This window comes from Polyodon spathula, chromosome 7 (assembly GCF_017654505.1).
Source record: "Polyodon spathula isolate WHYD16114869_AA chromosome 7, ASM1765450v1, whole genome shotgun sequence".
Lineage (NCBI taxonomy): Eukaryota > Metazoa > Chordata > Actinopteri > Acipenseriformes > Polyodontidae > Polyodon > Polyodon spathula.
The window spans coordinates 51,031,872-51,055,276 of record NC_054540.1 but is presented as its reverse complement, the minus strand read 5'-3'; the positions used below and the strand labels follow the sequence as shown (position 1 = coordinate 51,055,276).

General features: G+C 36.8%; 1 protein-coding gene across 14 annotated transcripts; it reads left to right on the top strand.

Moving 5' to 3' along the window:
* Positions 1–493: 493 nt before the first annotated feature.
* Positions 494–23,140, top strand: LOC121318720 (location of vulva defective 1-like). Of its 14 annotated transcripts, none has more exons than XM_041255701.1 (36): positions 495–626; positions 1,558–1,616; positions 2,638–2,773; positions 3,485–3,559; positions 4,081–4,122; positions 4,451–4,519; positions 4,814–4,888; positions 5,236–5,316; positions 5,706–5,786; positions 5,912–5,971; positions 6,237–6,344; positions 7,183–7,275; positions 7,451–7,546; positions 7,750–7,833; positions 7,998–8,081; positions 8,805–8,888; positions 9,226–9,309; positions 9,706–9,804; positions 10,248–10,340; positions 11,889–11,981; positions 12,423–12,518; positions 12,818–12,901; positions 13,149–13,232; positions 13,990–14,070; positions 14,317–14,400; positions 14,658–14,741; positions 16,382–16,459; positions 17,932–18,003; positions 18,586–18,645; positions 19,229–19,306; positions 19,597–19,680; positions 20,035–20,094; positions 20,359–20,433; positions 21,308–21,407; positions 21,521–21,619; positions 22,313–23,140. In XM_041255701.1, the coding sequence occupies exons 2-35, from the start codon at positions 1,607–1,609 to the stop codon at positions 21,617–21,619; spliced, it is 2,766 nt and encodes a 921-aa protein (XP_041111635.1). In that variant the 5' UTR covers positions 495–626; positions 1,558–1,606; the 3' UTR covers positions 22,313–23,140. The 14 variants fall into 14 exon arrangements, with proteins under 14 accessions (XP_041111641.1, XP_041111637.1, XP_041111644.1 ...); XM_041255700.1 differs by having other exon boundaries at positions 4,078–4,122; XM_041255707.1 differs by lacking the exon at positions 14,658–14,741 and having other exon boundaries at positions 494–626; positions 4,078–4,122.
* The last annotated feature ends 265 nt before the right edge of the window (positions 23,141–23,405 follow it).

The following is a 23,405-nucleotide window of genomic DNA, read 5'->3' as shown; positions in this document are numbered from 1 at the left end:
TGTACCTATAACCAACAGCACAGGATGTTATAAGATATAAGCAGCTATTTGGTGAGCTCTACATTTCAGTTGTGACTTACAATTGGTGTTGAACCCAGACCTCCAAGTGAAGTGCATGAAAGACTGGGGTGGGGGGAAGCAAATTAATTCTAATTCTGGCCTTTGATGCTTTGAAAAGTAAAACCTGAAACTCATATTTAGCTCACTGAATTCCAACTGCGCCCACTGAAAGAATGTTCAGTTATATCTTAACAATGTGGCTATACTGTAACTAGAGGCTGCCTTGCATTTTTTTTCCCTTTTAAAATGGTTTGTTCAATTGTCCTTCTGCACCGCTGGGGTGACATTTTCAGGTGAATGCCTGGAATTCATACCTACCTGCTGAGTATGAGACAATACAGATAACAAGTGACAGATTCCCTCAGGGCAAAAAGTCTGTCTCCACCCCTTGAAAAACAGGGCTTGGCTTTAGAATAAAAAACAGTTGAGGTGCAACTGTAATCAAAACTTGTCTTCACAGAGTTCACTAAAGTGTGGGCTGAAAAAGCACCTGCTCAAGCAGACTGGATATTACCATCTATTGAAAACACAAAGAACGTGAAAGAAGAAGACACAGCTAATTTCAGGTGAGACTCACACCTTCAGAGAGTTTAATTTGAATTAAATTAAAACTCACATTTTCCTGATGTGTTTTAAAGATAATTTCTGTGTACAGTTGGGTCAATTTCAATGGACAAAACTGTAAAGCAGTTTATTGCTTGTAAAGGCTAGAGTTTGATCATGTATTTATCCATGTATCCATGTAGCACAATGGTATGGTTAATGCACACTGCTGGTACTCTATTGCAGTACAATGGTACTATATCAGTACCAGTCTGCTACTTGCACTATGTGGCCATTGCGGTATCTGTTGTTTGTGGGGTAGACATGGTAGTGCACTGGTTTATGCTGGTGTCTCATTGGTATTTCAAGATTTGAATGCAGGCCTTTTTAAGTCACCAAAGCAAGTTTAAAAGATTGGTTTCGGCAGGCACTATTAGCTGAATCATAACCACACGTATTTCTTAGGGAACATGCAGTGTTATGGTTATTGGCGGCAGAATGCTGCCAGACTGGCTAGTCTGGATTTCTAATAATACTTTATGACAAACCTTGTATCTTTCTGTGTACCAAACTGCAGCCCTACCCTTCTCTGAATCAGAGGGTAATAAAGGAGGTGACTTTTTACTAAGACACATATTCAGATTTTTACAATGCCATAATTTATATATATATATAAACTTCCTCCACACAGATGATTTAACAGGGTACATTTGCACAGCTTCATAACTATACTGTGGAAACTTAAACTAAACAGACCATTGGATATCATGGGGATAATTTTATAAAACCCTGCCTTAGTCTGACTAAGGACACACCCAGAAGTTACCAACTGGGCATTGCAGTGAAGAACAATATCAAAAATCAGAACAGAAACTTCAGCTCAAAGGATACGACCAAAATAATCTCACCTTACTATTTTGGTCATGACACCTCTTCCTCTTTTTGTGTTTTCAGTGGTTTACTTTGAAGACGTTCCTGAGATCTACACATAACAGCATCTACAATGAAAAAAGGTATCTGTCAGCCTGATTCCATTTAGTTACATAAGAGAAAGTGTTTAAAAATGAAAGAGAAGTTTCCCGAGTGGTGCATCGGGTAAAAGCACTCCTCCTGGAGTTCAAGATAGCTCTATAGCTTACAGTTTGTTCAGTAGCTTTCAGCACCTCCACTTTCAAGATTATTCCAGTGCCACTGTATATTTCAGTTGATAAAACATAAACCCTGGGAAATGAGATAAATGCATACTAGACTTTCAACATAAATTCTTCTATAAGTGGCTCTGTACTGAGAAGCGATGGCCCCTACAAAGGTAAGAGCAATAAGTAGAATGGTACCTCTATTGGCTAGTTGTCATGTTTGACTTACCAGTGGTACCTCACTATGAATTGAACCAATACACACTGCTAATGCATGCATTACCATATCAGTACCAATGTGCTGCCTTATCAGAACCACTATGTGGCATTAGTTCTGAATTCATTGTGTTGGTGTTGCTGGTAATGCAGTCTGCTAATGGTTTTATTAGGGTTTCTTTAAGGTCTGGTATTATAATTATAGCTGATTTTTTATAAGATTGGAGCCTGACATATGGAGAAACTGTGGATATGAATGTATAATGCATCACTCTAAGTTAAGTACATATTGCTTGACATAAACATATTTATAAATAAAAAATTGTTTTTATACACGGGAAAAGGAGTTTTAGCAAATATCTTTAGAATAAGGGTGCAGTGAATTGCTATCTGACACATGTAAAAGATAGCTGAAGATTGAGGGAGGAGGCAGGGTAAAGCCTGAGAGCAAGGGCTGATCTATATAATAATGCAATATTGTGTGATGTTTAATGATGCACCTCTGGCAGTGTTGTATTTGTGATACATGTTGATGGTATAAAACAAGCAGGACACACCTCAGTTGCAGCCAGGAGCAGCCATTACTGCTCTGAGCAATCCCTTGCTAGTTTTTATTATTAAATAGCTGCATTCCCTTGCACTTGTTGCTAAATGGGGGCTCTGATGTATTTATGTTTTTTAGCAAAAGACATGCCGGAGGGGGAGAGGACGATTGTGCTCCGGCAGATGAAGGTGCGGACGGCTCTGAAGGGGGATTTCAGCTGGATCAACAATAAAAACACTGATGAAGAAGATGAGGAAGAAGAAGGCTTGGCCAAGTAAGGGGAGGGGGGTATAATTACTCAAATGTACCAAGTGTGTTCTGTTTATCTCTGGGCCTGTTGTTCACTCAGGGTTTTTCTCTTGTATATATTGCAAAGACCTACTGGAAAGGTATGTCAGCATCTTTGAAGAGCAACTTGTTATTGGAAATATATCAAGAATAAATTCCACGTTGTTCATCATATTGAGAGCATAGTGGTTCAGGGGGACTGGTTTATGGTTACACTCTGTTGTACCATCTAAATGTAGAGATGAGAGTTTGAAAAAATCACTAGAATGATGTTCTGTAGGGAAGAAAATAGTATCACCATATAATAGTTTAGTCAATATCATTGGAATATCCTAAACATCAAAGATTCAGTTTGATTCTACAGATTAACATGCACAGACATTGTTCAACCTTTTTAAGTAGATGAAGGATATATGGCAGGGCTGACCAAAGTTTTTCTTTAAGGGCCATTTCATTTGGGTCTCAATGTAACCTCCAATATGCAGTATGTATATCAAACAGCCGCTACACAAATTGACACCATTGGTTGTCTCTGCTTAAAAGAAGCCCAGGATTGAATGGCAAGGGTGTTCTGAGATGCGCACACAGAGCTTTGAGGGAAGGTCTGTTGGTCCCTGTTGTCACTGTGTATTCAGACAGGGGCAGGGATGGAGTTCTTCTAAAAAACCTGTTTATGCAGCAGTTTTCTGTTCCTCAGGGATGTGCCAGTAAAATCGTCCCATTCCAATGGAGTCTCTTCAGCGCCCTCTGACTCCTCCAGCACTTCCGAAAGGTATGAACGACACGGGCCTTCCTTCTATTCACACCCTGCTTACTGGAGACTTACTGAGCAAAAGCATAACAAGCAGCACAAATACATTACAGATAAACACAGGACACAACAACTAAACTTAAACGCAGGTGAAATACTGTTCTATTCCCAGCTGAATATTTAAACCAATAAATAATAACCCTTAAAGAAGCTAAATATATTTTTTCAATATACAGACAACACATATCCCAGAAGTCATGCGTCAAAGGCAGAATTGTTAATGTCGGCTCTGTTTCTTTCAGGTGTGAAAAGTCTTAAAGCAAAGAGCAATGCATTTAGATAAATGGTACAGAAAGGCAACAGGTTGTGTCTGTCCATTTTAACAGAACTTCCTAAGCTGCATTATGCTAGGGTCGCCGTATTCATTTTGAAGCCATATAAACATATATAGATTCTATATGTTCTTTCTGTATGAGCAATACTACACTACACTGGTTCATAAACCCAGTCTAATCCAGTCTGTTGTGATTTTGCTCTAGCAGTCCAGCAAGCCAGAAGCCTTCACCTTCAGGATACATAATCAGGTAGGATTCCTTAGCTGACACCACTGCTTACATTTACATGTATTGTGTGAAATGTAGAGCTTGTGAAACCTGGAGACTGGAGTCCTCCTTTTTCTATTTATTAAGCAGGGATAGCACAAGTAGTGCTAACTTCCAAACTCCAGGGGTTCAGTGTTAGCTATGAGGTCTTCATATAGTACTGAACACAAAGTGAAAAAGACAAAGTGTTGCTTCATACAAACGTCTATGGCATTGTACTGTGTGATTGCTTTCTTCTAGCGATCAGCAATATGTAGTTTTGTGTTGTTGTTGTTGTTGTCTATTTCAGTATTTTTTTTTTTTTTTCCAGAGGTGTTTTTACTAAAACAAACGATACCACCCAGGCATTCCCAACCTCAACCTCATCGTATGGCGAAAGGTATAGTTTACTAGGTGCTTAAAATATGTGCACACTGTATGATTTCAGTGACAGGGAGATTGCTGCACTGATAACCCGCAGAGAATTCGAAGATTTATTTTAGCTACCTTGACTGTTTAATTTCGCTTGTCTGGGTGTACAGTACTTTTGTGGATTCATTTGCTATGGTATTGTTACTACACCAGAACTGTATCATCTGCTTAAGGTCTAGCTAATTTAAAGACTATCAGTGTGTTATACTGTATTTATACAAAGTTGACAAGTTGCATTGACTGATATTTGTCTGTTCATCAGTGTGAGAAGCTCCAACACTTCTACTCCACAGTACTCCCCGCTTAACAAGAGATCCGCTGAGCACTATAAGCAAATGTAAGCACTCCAGTGTCACTCTATGCTTTACTCTCCCTTAGGCACTAGGTATTGAGTTGTTTTCTAAATACCAATAGTATCATAATGGTATGAACCAAAAAGCAGTCCTGTCCTTGTTGGTCAGCAGGGTTGATTGCTGTTTGATAACTGGAGTGAAATTTACCTAATTACAGGGACAGTCACTTCTATATTTATATTGTAGTGAAATAGGAAAAGAGGGAGCATGGATAATAATGTTGCTAACTTACATTTGGACACAGCTCTACATCTTTTTAAAATGGTATGAATTCTCTGGGCTTCCATGCAAGGCACTTCTTCCAATGTATCTTGTGTGCCTTATGTTTCAGAGCTCCACATAGTGTGCGTTCCAAAGCAGTCAGCCCTGCCCCTGAGGAACCCCCCTCTTCTACAGAGGAGCACACCAAGAGGTAAGGGATTGGGAAATCTCTTTATTAATCCATGGGAGAGCTGTGCAACAAGAGCCTAGGCAACACCAGGCAACTTTTCTAAGAACTTTTCAAGCAACCTATTGTAGGGTACAAATTGATAAAATCAAGTTAGTTTAGATATGGTGGCTTGAACTGTACACCTAGTAATAATTACAACTTGGTATGGGAAATGGTGGTAGCACAATGGCAGCTCCAATGATGTGAACCATGGATAGCTGTTCCATTACGGTCAGTCAGTATTATATCAATGCCAGTTTGTTAATTTATCAGATTCATTGTGTTGCCATTGCTGGTAATACCATATTAGGTTTTCTTTTAGATGCAAGCTGTGCCTTGTGCTATAAGTTCTCCTGTACTTCCTTCCTCAGGACGGAGGCTGCCAACAGTGTCATAAAGAGTTCAGCACCCAAGGAACGCTCATACGTCTTATCAGCAGTGAACAAATACAGGTGAGACTTTGAGAGACATGCTTTCAGGAATCAGTGTTACAAGTGCAGCAGGTGAATAGTTTTACAAGATTGTGCATAGTTTTATAGTTGTTGACATTCTTTTTTTATTTCTTTTTATTTTACAGCAGTCCTGAAAAGCTGGATATCCCATCTAAAGACACCTCCTTTTCTTTTGTGGCTAAAAGGTGATTGTTTTTTTTTTCCTGAAAGATAAATGTAATAACTGTTGAAATGTGTATTTAATGTAGCTGCTGATTTCAAATCATTTTTAAGCCTGGGTGGAGGAATTCATTATTTTCCATAAATATTATTAGGGCAGGTTGAAAAACATGAAGCTAGTAGGCTGTATTTCTGAAGTCTGCACTTTATAGAGTCTTCTAGTAGTAATACAACATGTTTATGTGTGTGTAAGAAAAGTATTAGTAACAGTGGTTCTGTATTTTGGAAAAGGGTGGAGATCAGCGATGAAGAGCCAGAAGAGAACTGTGACACGTCACCACGGATCGCACCAAAAATCAGCTTGAACCAGAAACCAACTGCCGCCCCTCGCAAGCTCAGGTAAGGCACACATACCATTTCACCACCTCAAGCTGCTGTCTGGACTCTATTCATTCAAGGATACAAAAAACTCTTCGACTATTGAAGCATCCCTCATGATGGGTAGTTTATATGGATTGCTCCTGCTTCTATGTCTATGACAGCAGCTGTTGTCACAGTACAGTCAGACCAGTGCTCGAGGCGTAGCTGAAACGTTATTTAACTAAACATGAGGGTTGATTTGATCAACTTACAGTATATGCCACCAGGATAAGCCACAGCATTTACCAGCACCAGGTAATCCACCTGAATCAGCCATTTATTTTTAGTGTTGATCCCTGAATAACCAAGTATAAGTGGTTGAAGCATTCCAGGGTGATTCTCCAGTGCTGTAAAATGCTCTAGAAAATGAAGCTGTGGCTTATGCTAATGCATTGCATTGATCTAATCAACCACTTAGTTTCTTAGCTAATAAAATGTGTCCTGCTTGCAAACATATTATAAAGGTCATAGGTCAAATGTTTCCCACAGTACTTGTTTGATCCTTGCTTACTTGTGTGACAATAATCTTCCTGACTTAGTTTGTGAGATTGTGATCATGAACGACAGACAGAAAACATCCTTGTAATATATCCTTTTAGTATTGTATGCCTTGCATTGCTTGCTGGAAATAAGTAAAACAAGCTTGATTGAAATGCACTGATTTGTTGTGTAATTTTGGGTGAATGCAAGTACCTCTGCTGGTGGTTTCTGCCTCCCCTCACAGTATTTTAGCATCCATTCATTGTTCAGCAGATCTAGAAGTCTAACTGGCCTGCTCTTACATACCTCTGAATCAAGGCTTCCTCATGTTTTCTAGCCCCAATACAGAAACAAAAACACAGACCACTGTCATGAAGAAGGAAACAGTGTTTGACATTCCAAAAAATACTTTCTCAACTGAATCAAAGAGGTAAGAGAAAGGCAGGTTGGAACCGTTGCTTTTCAGGGTCTCTTAATGATAATGACCTCTGTTTAAAAGCTGTAATATTTGAATTAATGCTATATTTGGGCTATCCTCCTTGTATAGGTCTGTCTGGGCTAGCCTCCTTGTTGTGAATTGACTTCTTCCTATTTCTGTTTTCCAGTCCCAGCACTGAAAGAAAAACACAGAACACTGTCACAAAGGAAACAGTGTTTGACACTCCAAAAAACCTTATCTCAGCAGAATCAAAGACAAAGAGGTAGGGGAAACAGCTAACCTACCAGGGTCTGATAATGAATATCTGAATACAGCTCTAGTTGATTTTATATTTTTATAAAATGAAATATAAGTGTTAGGTTTAGTGGCAAGTAAATGTTATTTTTTTTTTCACTCAAGTGTTATTTCTTCATATGGCTCTTAGTTCCCTACAGTTTAAAGCCTGACCATTTTTTTCTCTTTCAGCTCACAAGACACTAAGTCACTGTGGGACAAGTGGGATAAACCTGCAGCCACTGAGACAGCAATCACAACTGTCACTCAGAAAAGGTACGAACACTTCATTTATTCTGCTAATAATAATGCAATTACAGAGTAATTGATCATATATGAATAAGATTGACATTATTCATGATGCAGTGTGTTACAGGACTAGAAAGAGGGGGTCTAGTTTAATGCACTCAGCTCTGAAGTGAATTATTGCTCATTTTCAGCTCACTTGACACTAAATCAGCCTGGGACAAGTGGGATGTTCCCACAGCCACTGAGATTACAACCACAACTGTCACTCAGAAAAGGTAGGAAACAGTGCAAAGAACTCTTTCACCAAATGGAGGTTTGCTAAAACAATGAGGTATATTTGGCATGTAGTTTGGCATTGTGTTTACGGCAGGTAAACAGTTTGGTTCAGCCTGGCCAAATCATGGTTAGAAATAATAAAACCTAAGTGGTTAGCGAATGAAATAATTCCATGAATCTCACCGGCACTTCTGTTTGCTAGATCTCATATGTGCAGTTTGAATGTTACAGAAAGCAAATATAATCAACAAACACGACTGTATCTTGCACCAAACTAGATTAATGCTCTTAATTTTCACATCCTTTCAACCCTTATAGCTCATTCCATTATTGTTGAAATTTGGCTAGTTGCCCTGTATCTTCTCAAGTGAATGAATGCATTTTTATAGAAGTTTCCAGAATTGGACACAGCATTCTAAGTAGGGTGTTCTACTAGAGCACTTTTTAATGTTAACACACATTCGCTAGACTTGCTTTGGATATGCAACCTAACATTGTTTGCCATTTTAATCGCCTCTCTAATTAATTTTACAAAACTAGAACCAAATGACTTAGTAAAGTAATTTGAGGTCTCTTAAGCACTATTAAAGACTGGAGTAAATGTTTTGAAAATATACCCCTATACACCACTATCAGGAGACATACTGAATGTTACGCAGAGGGAGTGGGACGAACATGGTTAATAAGCACTGAACTATAGTTATGTGTTTTATTATTTTTAGCTCACAGGACACAAAGTCACAGTGGGATAAATGGGATTTACCAGCAGCCACTGAGACTACCACCACAACTGTCACTGAGAAAAGGTAGGAAGATCACCAACTTCACATTGAGGTTTACTGAAGCAGTGACTCTTGCATACATTTATACATTCATAGGCAATTTATGCTATAAAACAAACCAGCATTTTTTGCAAAATTTGAGTGCTACTTTAGCTCTCACTTAAAATTGGCAAGTATTTTTTTTTTTTTCACTGAAGTGTTCTTTCTTAATATGGCTCTTAGTTCCCTACAGTTTAAAATCTGACCATTTATTTTCTCTTTCAGCTCTTCAGTGTTTTTTTTTTTTTTTACTCGTGTTATTTCTTAATATGGCTCTTAGTTCCCTGCAGTTTAAAATCTGACCATTTTTTTTCTCTTTCAGCTCACAAGACATTAAGTCACTGTGGGACAAGTGGGATAAACCTGCAGCCACTGAGACAGCAATCACAACTGTCACTGAGAAAAGGTATGAAGCATTGCAGTAATCACCTGCACCAAATATATTGCTAACACTTCATTTATCCTGCTAATAATAATGTAATTACAGAGTAATTGATCATATGTGAATGAGACTAACATTATTCATGATGCATTACACAGTCAACCCCAAAGCCATCATGAATTCATATTGAAAGGAAGTGTGTTACATGAAAGACGGGTCTAGTCCATCCATTTTTATGAATATTACATAGAGGCACATATCAGTTCTTTAACCTCTGAAATCAAATTTTATTCAGTGATTCCTGTTTCTGTTTTTAAGCACCAGGACAGAAATAAAAGATAAGACCAGTCATTTGACCAGCCAAATCCATCGTCCCGCAGTGTCTTTCCTCAGTCATTTCCTCTTGTTTCTCTTTTCCAGCCCCAACACAGAAACAAAAACACAAACCACCATCGTAATAAAGGAAACATTGAATGAACCTCAAAAAAATCCTTTCTTAACTGAAACAAAGACAAAGAGGTACTCCGAAGGCAAATTGTAATTCTTACTTTACAGGGTTGTTTAGGGTTGTAGCTAATAGAATATGTCTTGCTTGCAAACATATTAGAGGTCATAGGTCAAAGGTTTCCCACAGTTCTTGTTTGATCCTTGTTTATTTGTGTGTTAATAATCTTCATGACTTAGTTTGTGAGATTGTGATCATGAACGACAGACAGAAAACATCCTTGTAATATATCCTTTTAGTATTGTGTGCCTTGCATTACTTGCTGGAGATAAGTAAAACAAGCTTGATTTAAATGCACTGATTTGTTATGTAATTTTGGGTGAATTCATGAACCTCTGTTGGTGGTTTCTGCCTCCCTTCACAGTATTTTAGCATCCATTCATTGTTCAGTAGGACCAGAAGTCTAACTGACCTGCTCTTACATACCTCTGAATCAAAGCTTCCTCATGTTTTCTAGCCCCAGCACAGAAACAAAAACACAGACCACTTTCACGAAAAAGGAAACAATATTCGACATTCCAAAAAATTCTTTCTCAACTGAATCAAAGAGGTAAGAGAAAGGCAGGTTGGAACCGTTGCTTTTCAGGGTCTCTTACTGTTTAAAAGCTGTAATATTTGAATGAATCCTATATTTATAACATCAAAGTTAGTTTGTGAACTACAGATGCCGATCTGGCTGGTATATGTAGCAGTATTGCAGACAAAAGGCTAGAATCAGCACCAGATGTTCAACAGCATGATTTCCGATCAGCTCACATGTGTTCACAGTTGAGGTCAACACACACACACACACACACACACATACATTCATAGGCAATTTATGCTATAAAACAAACCAGCATATTTTGCAAAATTTGAAAGTGCTTACTTTAGCTCTCACTTGGTTTCTCAAGAATTTTTTTTTCACTTGTGTAAATTTCTTGTATGGGTCTTAGTTCCCTACAGTTTAAAGCCTGACCATTTATTGTCTCTTTCAGCTCTTCAGTGTTTTTGTTTTTTTTTACTCAAGTGCACTTTCTTAATATGGCTCTTAGTTCCCACAGTTTAAAATCTGACCAGTTTTTTTCTCTTTCAGCTCACAAGACCCTAAGTCACTGTGGGACAAGTGGGATAAACCTGCAGCCACTGAGACAGCAATCACAACTGTCACTGAGAAAAGGTATGAAGCATTGCAGTAATCAGTTGCACCAAATATATTGTTAACACTTCATTTATCCTGCTAATAATAATGTAATTACAGAGTAATTGATCATATGTGAATGAGACTAACATTATTCATGATGACATTACACAGTCAACCCCAAAGCCATCATGAATTCATATTGAAAGGAAGTGTGTTACATGAAAGACGGGTCTAGTCCATCCATTTTTATGAATATTACATAGAGGCACATATCAGTTCTTTAACCTCTGAAATCAAATTTTATTCAGTGATTCCTGTTTCTGTTTTTAAGCACCAGGACAGAAATAAAAGATAAGACCAGTCATTTGACCAGCCAAATCCATCGTCCCGCAGTGTCTTTCCTCAGTCATTTCCTCTTGTTTCTCTTTTCCAGCCCCAACACAGAAACAAAAACACAAACCACCATCGTAATAAAGGAAACATTGAATGAACCTCAAAAAAATCCTTTCTTAACTGAAACAAAGACAAAGAGGTACTCCGAAGGCAAATTGTAATTCTTACTTTACAGGGTTGTTTAGGGTTGTAGCTAATAGAATATGTCTTGCTTGCAAACATATTAGAGGTCATAGGTCAAAGGTTTCCCACAGTTCTTGTTTGATCCTTGTTTATTTGTGTGTTAATAATCTTCATGACTTAGTTTGTGAGATTGTGATCATGAACGACAGACAGAAAACATCCTTGTAATATATCCTTTTAGTATTGTGTGCCTTGCATTACTTGCTGGAGATAAGTAAAACAAGCTTGATTTAAATGCACTGATTTGTTATGTAATTTTGGGTGAATTCATGAACCTCTGTTGGTGGTTTCTGCCTCCCTTCACAGTATTTTAGCATCCATTCATTGTTCAGTAGGACCAGAAGTCTAACTGACCTGCTCTTACATACCTCTGAATCAAAGCTTCCTCATGTTTTCTAGCCCCAGCACAGAAACAAAAACACAGACCACTTTCACGAAAAAGGAAACAATATTCGACATTCCAAAAAATTCTTTCTCAACTGAATCAAAGAGGTAAGAGAAAGGCAGGTTGGAACCGTTGCTTTTCAGGGTCTCTTACTGTTTAAAAGCTGTAATATTTGAATGAATCCTATATTTATAACATCAAAGTTAGTTTGTGAACTACAGATGCCGATCTGGCTGGTATATGTAGCAGTATTGCAGACAAAAGGCTAGAATCAGCACCAGATATGCAACCTAACATTGTTTGTAGTTTTAATTGTTCTCTAATTAATTTTACAAACACTACACCAACACACACACACACACACAGTTATAGTGACTCTCTTTGAAAAGAATCAATAAAATAATATTGTGTATTTTAAATCCTTGGTTATCACACTCTCGAAGGACTGGTTTCTCAGAATAGGTCTGTCTGGGCTAGCCTCCTTGTATAGGTCTGTCTGGGCTAGCCTCCTTGTTGTGAACTGAGTTCTTCCTATTTCTGTTTTCCAGTCCCAGCACTGAAACAAAAACACAGACCACTGTCACGAAGGAAACAGTGTTTGACACTCCAAAAAACCCTGTCACAACAGAATCAAAGACAAAGAGGTAGGGGAAACAGCTAACCTACCAGGGTCTGATAATAAATATCTGAATACAGCTCTAGTTGATTTTATATTTTTAATACAACTTTGTTATATCCCAAATATAATGCCAACCTTTACACTGGAAGTCAAAACTAAATATAAGAACAACAGCTGACATCCAGACTATGAATGTTATATGTGAGTAATACAAATAATATCAGCTGTAGCTTCAGCAGTGTTTTTTTTTCACTCAAATGTTATTTCTTCATATGGCTCTTAGTTCCCTACAGTTTAAAATCTGACCATTTTTTTCTCTTTCAGCTCACAAGACACTAAGTCACTGTGGGACAAGTGGGATAAACCTGCAGCCACTGAGACAGCAATCACAACTGTCACTGAGAAAAGGTAGAAAGCATTGCAGTAATCACTTGCACCAAATATATTGTTAACACTTAATTTATTCTGCTAATAATAATGTAATTACAGAGTAATTGATCATATGTGAATAAGATTAACATTATTCATGATGCATTACACAGTCAACCCCAAAGCCATCATGAATTCATATTGAAATGAAGTGTGTTACAGGACTAGAAAGAGGGGATCTAGTTTAATGCACTCAGCTCTGAAGTGAATTATTGCTCATTTTCAGCTCACTTGACACTAAGTCAGCCTGGGACAAGTGGGATGTTCCCACAGCCACTGAGATTACAACCACAACTGTCACTCAGAAAAGGTAGGAAACAGTGCAAAGAACTCTTTCACCAAATGGAGGTTTGCTAAAACAATGAGGTATATTTGGCATGTAGTTTGGCATTGTGTTTACGGCAGGTAAATAGTTTGGTTCAGCCTGGCCAAATCATGGTTAGAAATAATAAAACCTAAGTGGTTAGCGAATGAAATAATTCCATGAATCTCACCGGCACTTCTGTTTGCTAGATCTCATATGTGCAGTTTGAATGTTACAGAAAGCAAGTATAATCAACAAACAAGACACTGTATCTTGCACCAAACTAGATTAATGCTCTCAGTTTTCACATCCTTTCAACCCTTATAGCTCATACCATTATTGTTGTAATTTGGCTAGTTGCCCTGTATCTTCTCAAGTGAATGAATGCATTTTTATAGAAGTTTCCAGAATTGGATACAGCATTCTAAGTAGGGTGTTCTACTAGAGCACTTTTTAATGTTAACACACATTCGCTAGACTTGCTTTGGATATGCAACCTAACATTGTTTGCCGTTTTAATTGCCTCTCTAATTAATTTTACAAAACTAGAACCAAATGACTTAGTAAAGTGATTTGAGGTCTCTTATGAACTGTTCTACAAAAATAAAAAAAATATATGAATTATTTAAAGACTGGAGTAAATGTTTTGAAAATATACCCCTATACACCACTATCAGGAGGCATACTGAATGTTACGCAGAGGGAGTGGGACGAACATGGTTAATAAGCACTGAACTATAGTTATGTGTTTTATTATTTTTAGCTCACAGGACGCAAAGTCACAGTGGGATAAATGGGATTTACCTGCAGCCACTGAGACTACTACTACTGTCACTGAGAAAAGGTAGGAAGATCACCAACTTCACATTGAGGTTTACTGAAGCAGTGACTCTTGCATACATTTATACATTCATAGGCAATTTATGCTATAAAACAAACCAGCATTTTTTGCAAAATTTGAGTGCTACTTTAGCTCTCACTTAAAATTGGCAACTTCAGTGTTTTTTTTTTTTTTTACTCAAGTGTTCTTTCTTAATATGGCTCTTAGTTCCCTGCAGTTTAAAATCTGACCATTTATTTTCTCTTTCAGCTCACAAGACATTAAGTCACTGTGGGACAAGTGGGATAAACCTGGAGCCACAGAGACAGCAATCACAACTGTCACTGAGAAAAGGTAGAAAGCATTGCAGTAATCACTTGCACCAAATATATTGTTAACACTTAATTTATTCTGCTAATAATAATGTAATTACAGAGTAATTGATCATATGTGAATAAGATTGACATTATTCATGATGCATTACACTCTTATTCACAGTCAACCCCACAGCTAACATGAATTCATCTTGAAATGAAGTGTGTTACAGGACTAGAAAGAGGGGATCTAGTTTAATGCACTCAGCTCTGAAGTGAATTATTGCTCATTTTCAGCTCACTTGACACTAAGTCAGCCTGGGACAAGTGGGATGTTCCCACAGCCACTGAGATTACAACCACAACTGTCACTCAGAAAAGGTAGGAAACAGTGCAAAGAACTCTTTCACCAAATGGAGGTTTGCTAAAACAATGAGGTATATTTGGCATGTAGTTTGGCATTGTGTTTACGGCAGGTAAATAGTTTGGTTCAGCCTGGCCAAATCATGGTTAGAAATAATAAAACCTAAGTGGTTAGCGAATGAAATAATTCCATGAATCTCACCGGCACTTCTGTTTGCTAGATCTCATATGTGCAGTTTGAATGTTACAGCAAGCAAGTATAATCAACAAACAAAACACTGTATCTTGCACCAAACTACATTAATGCTCTCCATTTTCACACCCTTTCAACCCTCATAGCTCATATCATAGTACCTAGTTGCCCTGTACCTTCTCAAGTGAATGAATGTGTTTTTATAGAGAGGTTTCCAGAATTGGACACAGCATTCTAAGTAGGGTGTTCTACTAGAGCACTATATAATGTTAACATACATTTGCTAGACTTGTTTTGGCTATGCAACCTTACAATCTGTTTGCTGTTTTAATTGCCTCCCTAATTAATTTTATAACTTAATACGTCGTATGGTGTCCCTTATTTTATGAGATGTCATCTCATGCAGTTTGGGCGAGAGAACTGCGAAGAAAATCTGAACTAAGAAGCCTACTGGGCAGAAAAGTTGTGAACAAGATTTTCCAGCATATTGTCCAGTCACCCTAGGTGTAAACATTCATACATATTTTTATATATTAAAGGAAACTAATTAGAGTTAATTGAATGATTTTTCATAATTTTTAAGGTAAGTTTCAGGTGTGTCAGTATTACCAAAATAATACTGAACTACCAATAAGGCAAGAGATCGGGGATCATATTTTCAAAGCTTTTCCTCCAGCCTTTAGTCAACTCCTATTTTTGAAAGGACAAAATATTACGTTAAGGGTTACAAAATGAGAAACAAACACGTTCAGAGTGTTTACGAGAACTTGGGTTATATTACTTGGTAATTTGGTTCTAGTTTTATAGAATTGTAGGAGTTTTATTTCTTTACAAAAGACTGGGGTAAGTGATTACCCGAACAATCCAGAAGATTCTGTAACCTGAGCAGCCTCCCAAATTCATTTGTGAAGGTTTTTTGTTTTTTGTTTTTCTGGAAAAGGGAGGGACCTGACTGGGTGTATGCTATGCATATAGAACACCTCCTAGACATTTTCATATTTGTGCTAAAGAGTAACATATTTAAACCCAGAGAGACAGTGTAACCTAACCTTTCAGCTTTAAAGGATCATCAGTGTGGACCAGTTAGGACAAGTGGGGAATACAGTAAACGAAACAGGTGAGGGACAGCAAAGAGTATGAGTGGACAAAGGTGCCAGCAAACAGGTAGTTTGAAAGCAAGTAGTTTTTCTAGAAAATCCCAGGGCAAAGGAGTTTGTTCTTGACTGTTAGGGGCCACATTCTTGAGCTGTGGATACTGTGAGGTTTATTATTTTCCATGTTCATCAAGAAGACTCTAGGATAATTTGCTTGTGTGTCTGCAGTCTGTATCTGTGTGCCATTGAGATAGATACAAGGGTAGATTTGTGTGTGTGTGTGTGTGTGTGTGTATATATTATATATATATATATATATATAAAGGTGATTCAAAATGTTGCTAACGTGTTTGTACTCATTCAAATTAAAGAGAGGCTGACACTGTCATTCCTACCTGGCGAGTCATGGACATCACCAAGAATATGAGTGTCTCCACCCAGCAGCAAAGGTAGGAACCTTGGGTGTGACGAGAGTAAAGTCTCTGTTACTGAAATAGTCGCTTCAATGAAGCCTAAAAAATTGTCAGGTACTTTTTGAAGGAAAGTTAAGTTTCATGTTTTACTTAACCGTTTGCTTTATGACAGTCATACTTACTGTTAAGTTACCAATATATTTAGTAATGCTTAAAATTTTTAATATCTAAATAACCCTCTGCTCTGTCATCAAAATACCTTGTATATTTTTTACAATGGTAAGAAAAGGGTTAAAGATTAGAGGCCATATTTCACAAGGGCAACCACATTATCTTAAAGGAATATAACAATGTGAATGATATAAAACTAGCAAGAAACAACTTGGAGCAGGTCAATTATTGCTCTGAATAAATCCCTCTGCACTGTTAGTTCTATGGCAGAATTGACAGGAGTTGCTGCTCAATAAACATTTCTCCAGAAAGCTTTTAAAAGCGTTTTCTGTTGAGCTGAATTGAGTGTCACAGAGAGAAATAAGGAGCTTGTTTACTTGTTTGGTTCCTAATGGAAGTATAAAATCAAATAAGCAGCTGCTTTATTATTTATTTATGTATTTATTTCTTAGCAGACAGACACCCTTATCCAGGGAGACTTACAGTTGTTACAAAGTATCACAATACAAAGTATCACATGACAGATAATAGCAGTTGTAGAGTACAATAAAATCAGTAGTAAGTGAAATGAGAGAAAATAAAAATTACAGTAAAAAATTATGTTTGAGAGTGATTACAACTAAGAGCAGTTAAACTTACAAATATTTGGTTATAAGAGTAAATTCCATTAAGAGCAAGTAGGAAATGGATAAGAACGATTTCAAATAAGAGCAATTATGAAGACAAATAGAATACGGATATTTTAATCACACTGAATTCTGCTGTGAAAGGAAATACACCTGTTTAGAAACACAGATTATGGAAAAGCTGCATACTATTAGCTGTTTAGTCTGTCACACCCCGTTCTGAAGGATTACTAGCTTCATTTTAATTCAATCAAACCGGTTTGCTAGGTTCAGACAGGTTTTTGTAAGGACCTAACACGCCTAATAAGATGGTTTTTAATTGATTTCACCACTTCTGCAGCAGTTAAGATTTCCTGTATAAAAATATGCTTTTATTTTTGAAATTTTACTTGGTCCAAACATATATCGCATACATGCCAACAGTATCTACTTTAACTGCACAGTTCAGTATTTTCAATGTTTCATGTCTAATACATATTTCACTTTCAACATTTTTACAATGAAATAAAAATAGCATGGCAGCCCAGACAGGCACTGCAACAACAAAGCTGACTAATTTAGCTTAATATTATTGTCAATTTTTTTTATTAAAAAGAAAAAAAAAAAAAAAGATGTGGTGGAAAAACATGATAAAACATTTCAGTTTTCATAAAAATTCAATTCTGGTTCTCAAATTTTCCTTCAACTCTCCCTTCTGTTTCTGTTTTTCAGCCCCAGCATACAAACTCAGACCACCTTCACAAAGAAGGAAACAGTGTTTGAGACTGAACCTGTGACAGAGAGGTACAGTAAGAGATAAACTTGTTTGTAAATATGGAAACACTGTATTGTAGATTTATGTACCAATTTACACATTTTCTGTCACTTCAAGTCTGGATTGTAACCACCATGGATAACCATTGCACAGCATGGTAAATAAGCACTATAAGAGTAGAACATTACTGTGCATGTTTATCATGGAAACGTTTGCCATGAATGCATTTGCACTATTAAACTGGTTTCTAAACTGACTCTGTCATGACCCAATAACAAACAGACGCAAATCCAAACTGTAACTGGACAGTATTATAGTATTATATTGTGTTTTTGTATAACTCCCATTTATAAATGATATCACCCACTCCAATAGTAGTGAAATTAATTGATTGCCCACTATTCTGTAAAACAAATCTGCAGTTTGAGGTTTAACACCCGCTGTGGTGATAGAGTCCCAGTTTGATCTTCAATTACTGGCAATGGAAACGGGTAAGACTAATTTCAGCACTGTCCCAGAGCCTGATGGAAACATGGTATATGGCTGTCTTCATTTAAAAAATAATTTAAAGAAAAAAATCATTATTTTTTATTTATTTATTTTTTATGAAGTGCCTTCACAATTGCTAAAGAGACCAAGCAAGATCCCCCGACTGCCTCTGATTTAATCAGGTAGGGATATGACATCCCAAGATTATAACTGGTTGAGTTTGGGAATAAAATTATTAAAGAGAATCCCTAAAAGAAGGACTATATTACTGCTTAGTTATAATGTTTGACCAACCTAAAATACAATCACCTAAAAGTAACATTTTCACAATCAGCCAATGCTTATCAGCAATACAGCAATGGTTGATTTAACCACTGCACACAAGAACCAGGCTCCCTTGTAAAGTACTTAGAAACATTATTCTATTGCATTTCCTCTTCTTAGCTGTAGGGGTCAGTGACACTCTGACACGCACAATTAACTTTTTACCTTCCAACCCACTCCTGACTCTTTTTAAAAGTTGCTGTTTACTCTGCTTCTACTTTGCATTTCCTGTGCATCACTGTGGTTTCCTCCTGTGTGCTTTATCAGGACTTAACAATGCTTTAGTACTACACCTTGCAACACTTTTATCTTGGGAAATCTGAAAGCACCAGATTTAGTCTAGAGTGAACTGATTATCAAAAAGCCAATTTCAGCACAACTGAAAGCAGCAATCTGTTGGCTCTTTAAAGATGAAGCTGTCTTTCTCTCTCATCTCTTTAGCTTCGACATGGAAGAGAATAATTCTGTCACAACTATTCATACAACAAAATATCAAACAGAAGACCCAGTCCAAAAAACGTAATATATTTTGAGTGTTTAACATGATATTTATTAGCCATGCAATAACACACAAAAACAAACAAAAGCTATAAGCTTTAAGCTGCCCTTAAAAGCTATAATGGATGTAGAAACTGTTATATATATATATATATATATATATATATATAAAAAAAAAAAGTATTGCCTTGGTGATCTCATTTTTCATTGAATTTTTGTATTTACATTGGTGACAGGGTGATGTTAGCTTAGTGATTTGTTGGTTTTCCCTTGGTTGTCTTACAAAACTTTTTCCTCACTGCTCTTCTTAGATTTGACAGCAGCGATCTGACTAATATCATAAATACAGATACAACAACACATCAGTCCAAATCTCCTGACCCAGAATACAAAAAGTAAGGATGCTTTTGATATTGATTAACAAAACATTATACAATAAAACATATTTGTGTGACTTATGCAGAAATCATTTCTGAAATGAGAACCCCCTGACCAAATGATCTTCAATGACAATGCAGTGGTTCGGTGTTTGGGGGGAAAACGGCAGCACACAGCTACAATGGCATGAGCCATTGGAAGAATGCTCAACGCAGTGGCAACTTTATTATATTTCCACATATCAATGGAGTGGTTATCTTATTTAAATCAATTTCTGAGATTACCTGTTACTCCCACCACTGAATAATAACTATTTGTATTTGGGTGTGCAAAATGTGAGTGGTACGAACCTCCTCTTTCTCCTTTCACAGGATAGTGATGGTGAAGGAGTATGTGAATTCAACAGGGTTTAATCCCTCAGAGTACAGCAGGTAAGACCTACTGGCTTCCCTTTCTGGGACTCTGATTGATAACGAAACTGCTGGGAGGGTTAGTGACTTATTGTACAGTATATCATGGAGACATCATGTATGTGGGACCAGGTTTAAAGGGTAGTTTTACATGCTATCTAACTGGTTTGCTCCACCTGTTTATCAATATACCATATGCTATATCAAGGCCTATTTAATTTAACTTGTTTTGTGTCATTAAAAAAAAAAAAAAAATGTATTTGCTGTGTTTGTTTGTTTGTTTAGCATAAACAAGTATGACAACATCACCTACAGCCACTCAAACTATTCCTACAGCAGCCCTTCGGCGACGTATAGAAGGTACAACATTTCTAATTTTTAATACAAATGTAACCAACAAAAAGCAGCCTTATCCTCAGTTTCTTCTCTGATTATTAGTTTAAAGTATACACATCAAACCTACAAGCCCTCAACACTATTCCCTAAGCAGCCCCTTTCGGGCCGGGACGTATTATAGTTAACAGACCTTTTGTTCCTATGTTTTAATACACATGTACCAACAAAAAGCAAGCCCCGTTATCCTCATTTTCTTCTCGCACCAGGCCAAATGCTTGTAGTTATGCTAATGCTAGAGGGATTTTTATTTGTTACCTCAATATGAATATATTTTGAAATAAACACCACTGTATGTACCACTCCAATAAATAATAGAATAAAAACACATGTCCTCTTTGTTTGGAATGCAATGAATGAAACAACACATTTGTATCATGTATTTCTGTTTATTCTAACATTCATCACAGTGTCCATTAGCACATTAATAGTAGTTTCTGGTATATTTAAACAATGTAATAGAAAATGAATGGCTCTATTTTGCTGTGAGAGTATATCAGAATTAGTTCAGGTTATGAAGCTCTTCTCTCATGTTGCCTTTGATATATTTGACTTCTCAATAATCACATTAATTCAGGTTCTAAAATGACTCTTGCTTTCCTGTCATCATTTTATAAACAGTTTCACTGTCACCTTCCATTTATTTATTTAGGACTTAAACAGTTGATGACTCAGTGTGTGTGTTTCTCATATTAAACAACTCACTATTTATAAAGGAGAAGAAAAACAGTTGTCAGGAATTAATCTCTTTGGTTTTGGAGGTATCCCATAATGCACCCCTGATTTCTAGAACACTGTTTCAAGGAGGTTGCTAGGTAACTGTGCTTCACTTTATTTCCAGTTCAGGAACATCTTGCTCGTACTGCGGGGAAATGGTTGGAGATGATGCCAGAATCACAATTGAGCATCTCAACATTTACAGCCATCCATCTTGTTTTAAGGTCAGTTTCATTGCTTTCCATTTGAGTCCATTCCCATTTCCTGTTATGCTAATAACTTAACAGACTGGTTGTGCAGGGATGGGTTCTAATGAAGTGCCTGTGTTTTGTTACAGTGTGGAGTGTGCAGCAAGCCCATGGGTGAGTTACTGGAGAGCATGTACATTCACGGCGGCCAGGTGCACTGTGACAGCTGCTATGACCAGGTCTTTTAGGTACGTGTCAATTTCAACTATAGACATATCACCAACTCTTCAATTACCTCAAAGAAGGGGCTGGCTGGATAAACTTTCATATGATCCCCCGAAAACATACAGTGTGTTACATAACACATTTGACTGACATTGTATAAGAGTTCAGCCATTTTAAGCTTTAGAATTACCCATAAGTGGTCTCCAGTATCTTGTTTTCACTGCAAAAACAGGCTGTGCTGATGGCCTGTAAAGCTGGCCTGGTAATATTTCCACTGCTGGACCAAACAGAACATTTGACCAAAACTACGAACACCATGTCATAGTGCAAAAAAAAGCACAAAGAACCAATGATTTATTAATTCACTATCATTTATTTTTATACTTGATATGCTATTTATAAATTGAATAGGCGCTCCCCGCTCCCCCCCATATTGTTTGGAGGACATTGTTTTATGTCCCCTTGTTGTAAATTTGTTCTTGTTATAAGCATTAAAAAAAAAAAAAAAAAAAAAAAAATGCATAGCAAAGTAAATAAATCGGTACTATATCAACAGGGCACATATCTGTGAAGTAACATTATTAATTGCCATCTACTTTAGCTCAGGTGTGGCTTACAAAACATAATAACCATTGCTTTACCGTCTTACAGGAATAGTCAGTAGGGCAGCACAAAGACTGCAGAAATTGACCTATATGTATTTTTTTTATTTCTAGGTATGAAGATCGAGACAAGACTTTCTATTAATTTTACAGATTCTACAAACAAATACAACACAGCGTAATTCACTAAAACAATATTAAAAGGTGTAAAAACCACTTCTTAGTTAACACCTCAGTATTCTCAGTCACACTCGATTTCAAAAGGTTTTTTTTAATTTTCTGAAGCCCGTTTATCTTCAGCAGTGAACGGTAATTCCCTGTGTTACAGGTAATAGGACCCTACCTGACCCCACATTTATTTTTTAATACCTGTAATACAGGCGAGTTGTGGCAGGTAAAAGTGGTTTCAGTGTCAACAGTCTGGAAAACAACAAAGCAATAAGATGAATAAAGTTGCATTGCATTATGTTACACAATGCTGCAATCAGTATTCAGACCATGCACATTGCCACCTTTATTAGTTATTGCAAACACTGGTGATTGAACTTCTAAAAGCCTTCCGTTCATTAAGGTATTTCTGTAACATTCATCTAGCAAGTGCAAAATGAAACTGACCTATGCTTTCTCAAAATATGTTTTTACTGCCAACAAATTGTTTCAGGACTATAATGGCAAAATTAACATTATAATATTTTTATTTACTATATTAGCATAAGGGGAACATGGGAGCTTTCTGGATCTTAAAATTCATTACTAGCATTACTGTAGTCTAAATCCTTTTTGGTGCCAAGCAAATACAATTGTGAGTATGTGTTGTTATTTTTTAGTGTCCATATAAATAATGCACTTTTCTCACCTAAAAATAGATGGCAGCATCAAGTTTCATGGCACTCAAATTTAGTGGCCTCGGCACAAGGCTTTTTTATAGTGAGTTTATAGGTTTTCTGATATACACTCAATATCCAAAAGACTTATATATAATATAATATATATATATATATATATATATATATATATATATATATATATATATATATATACAGCAAGGAAAATAATGCAAATTTAATTACCAAACATATTTCCCTAGACCTAAGACATTATTACTATATGTTAATGAACTGCAAATATTTACATTTACACATCTTCTCTCCTTGGTCTGCTCTTTAAGGGATGGTTTGGAAAAGTAATTAAAAAGCCTTTAGAGGGC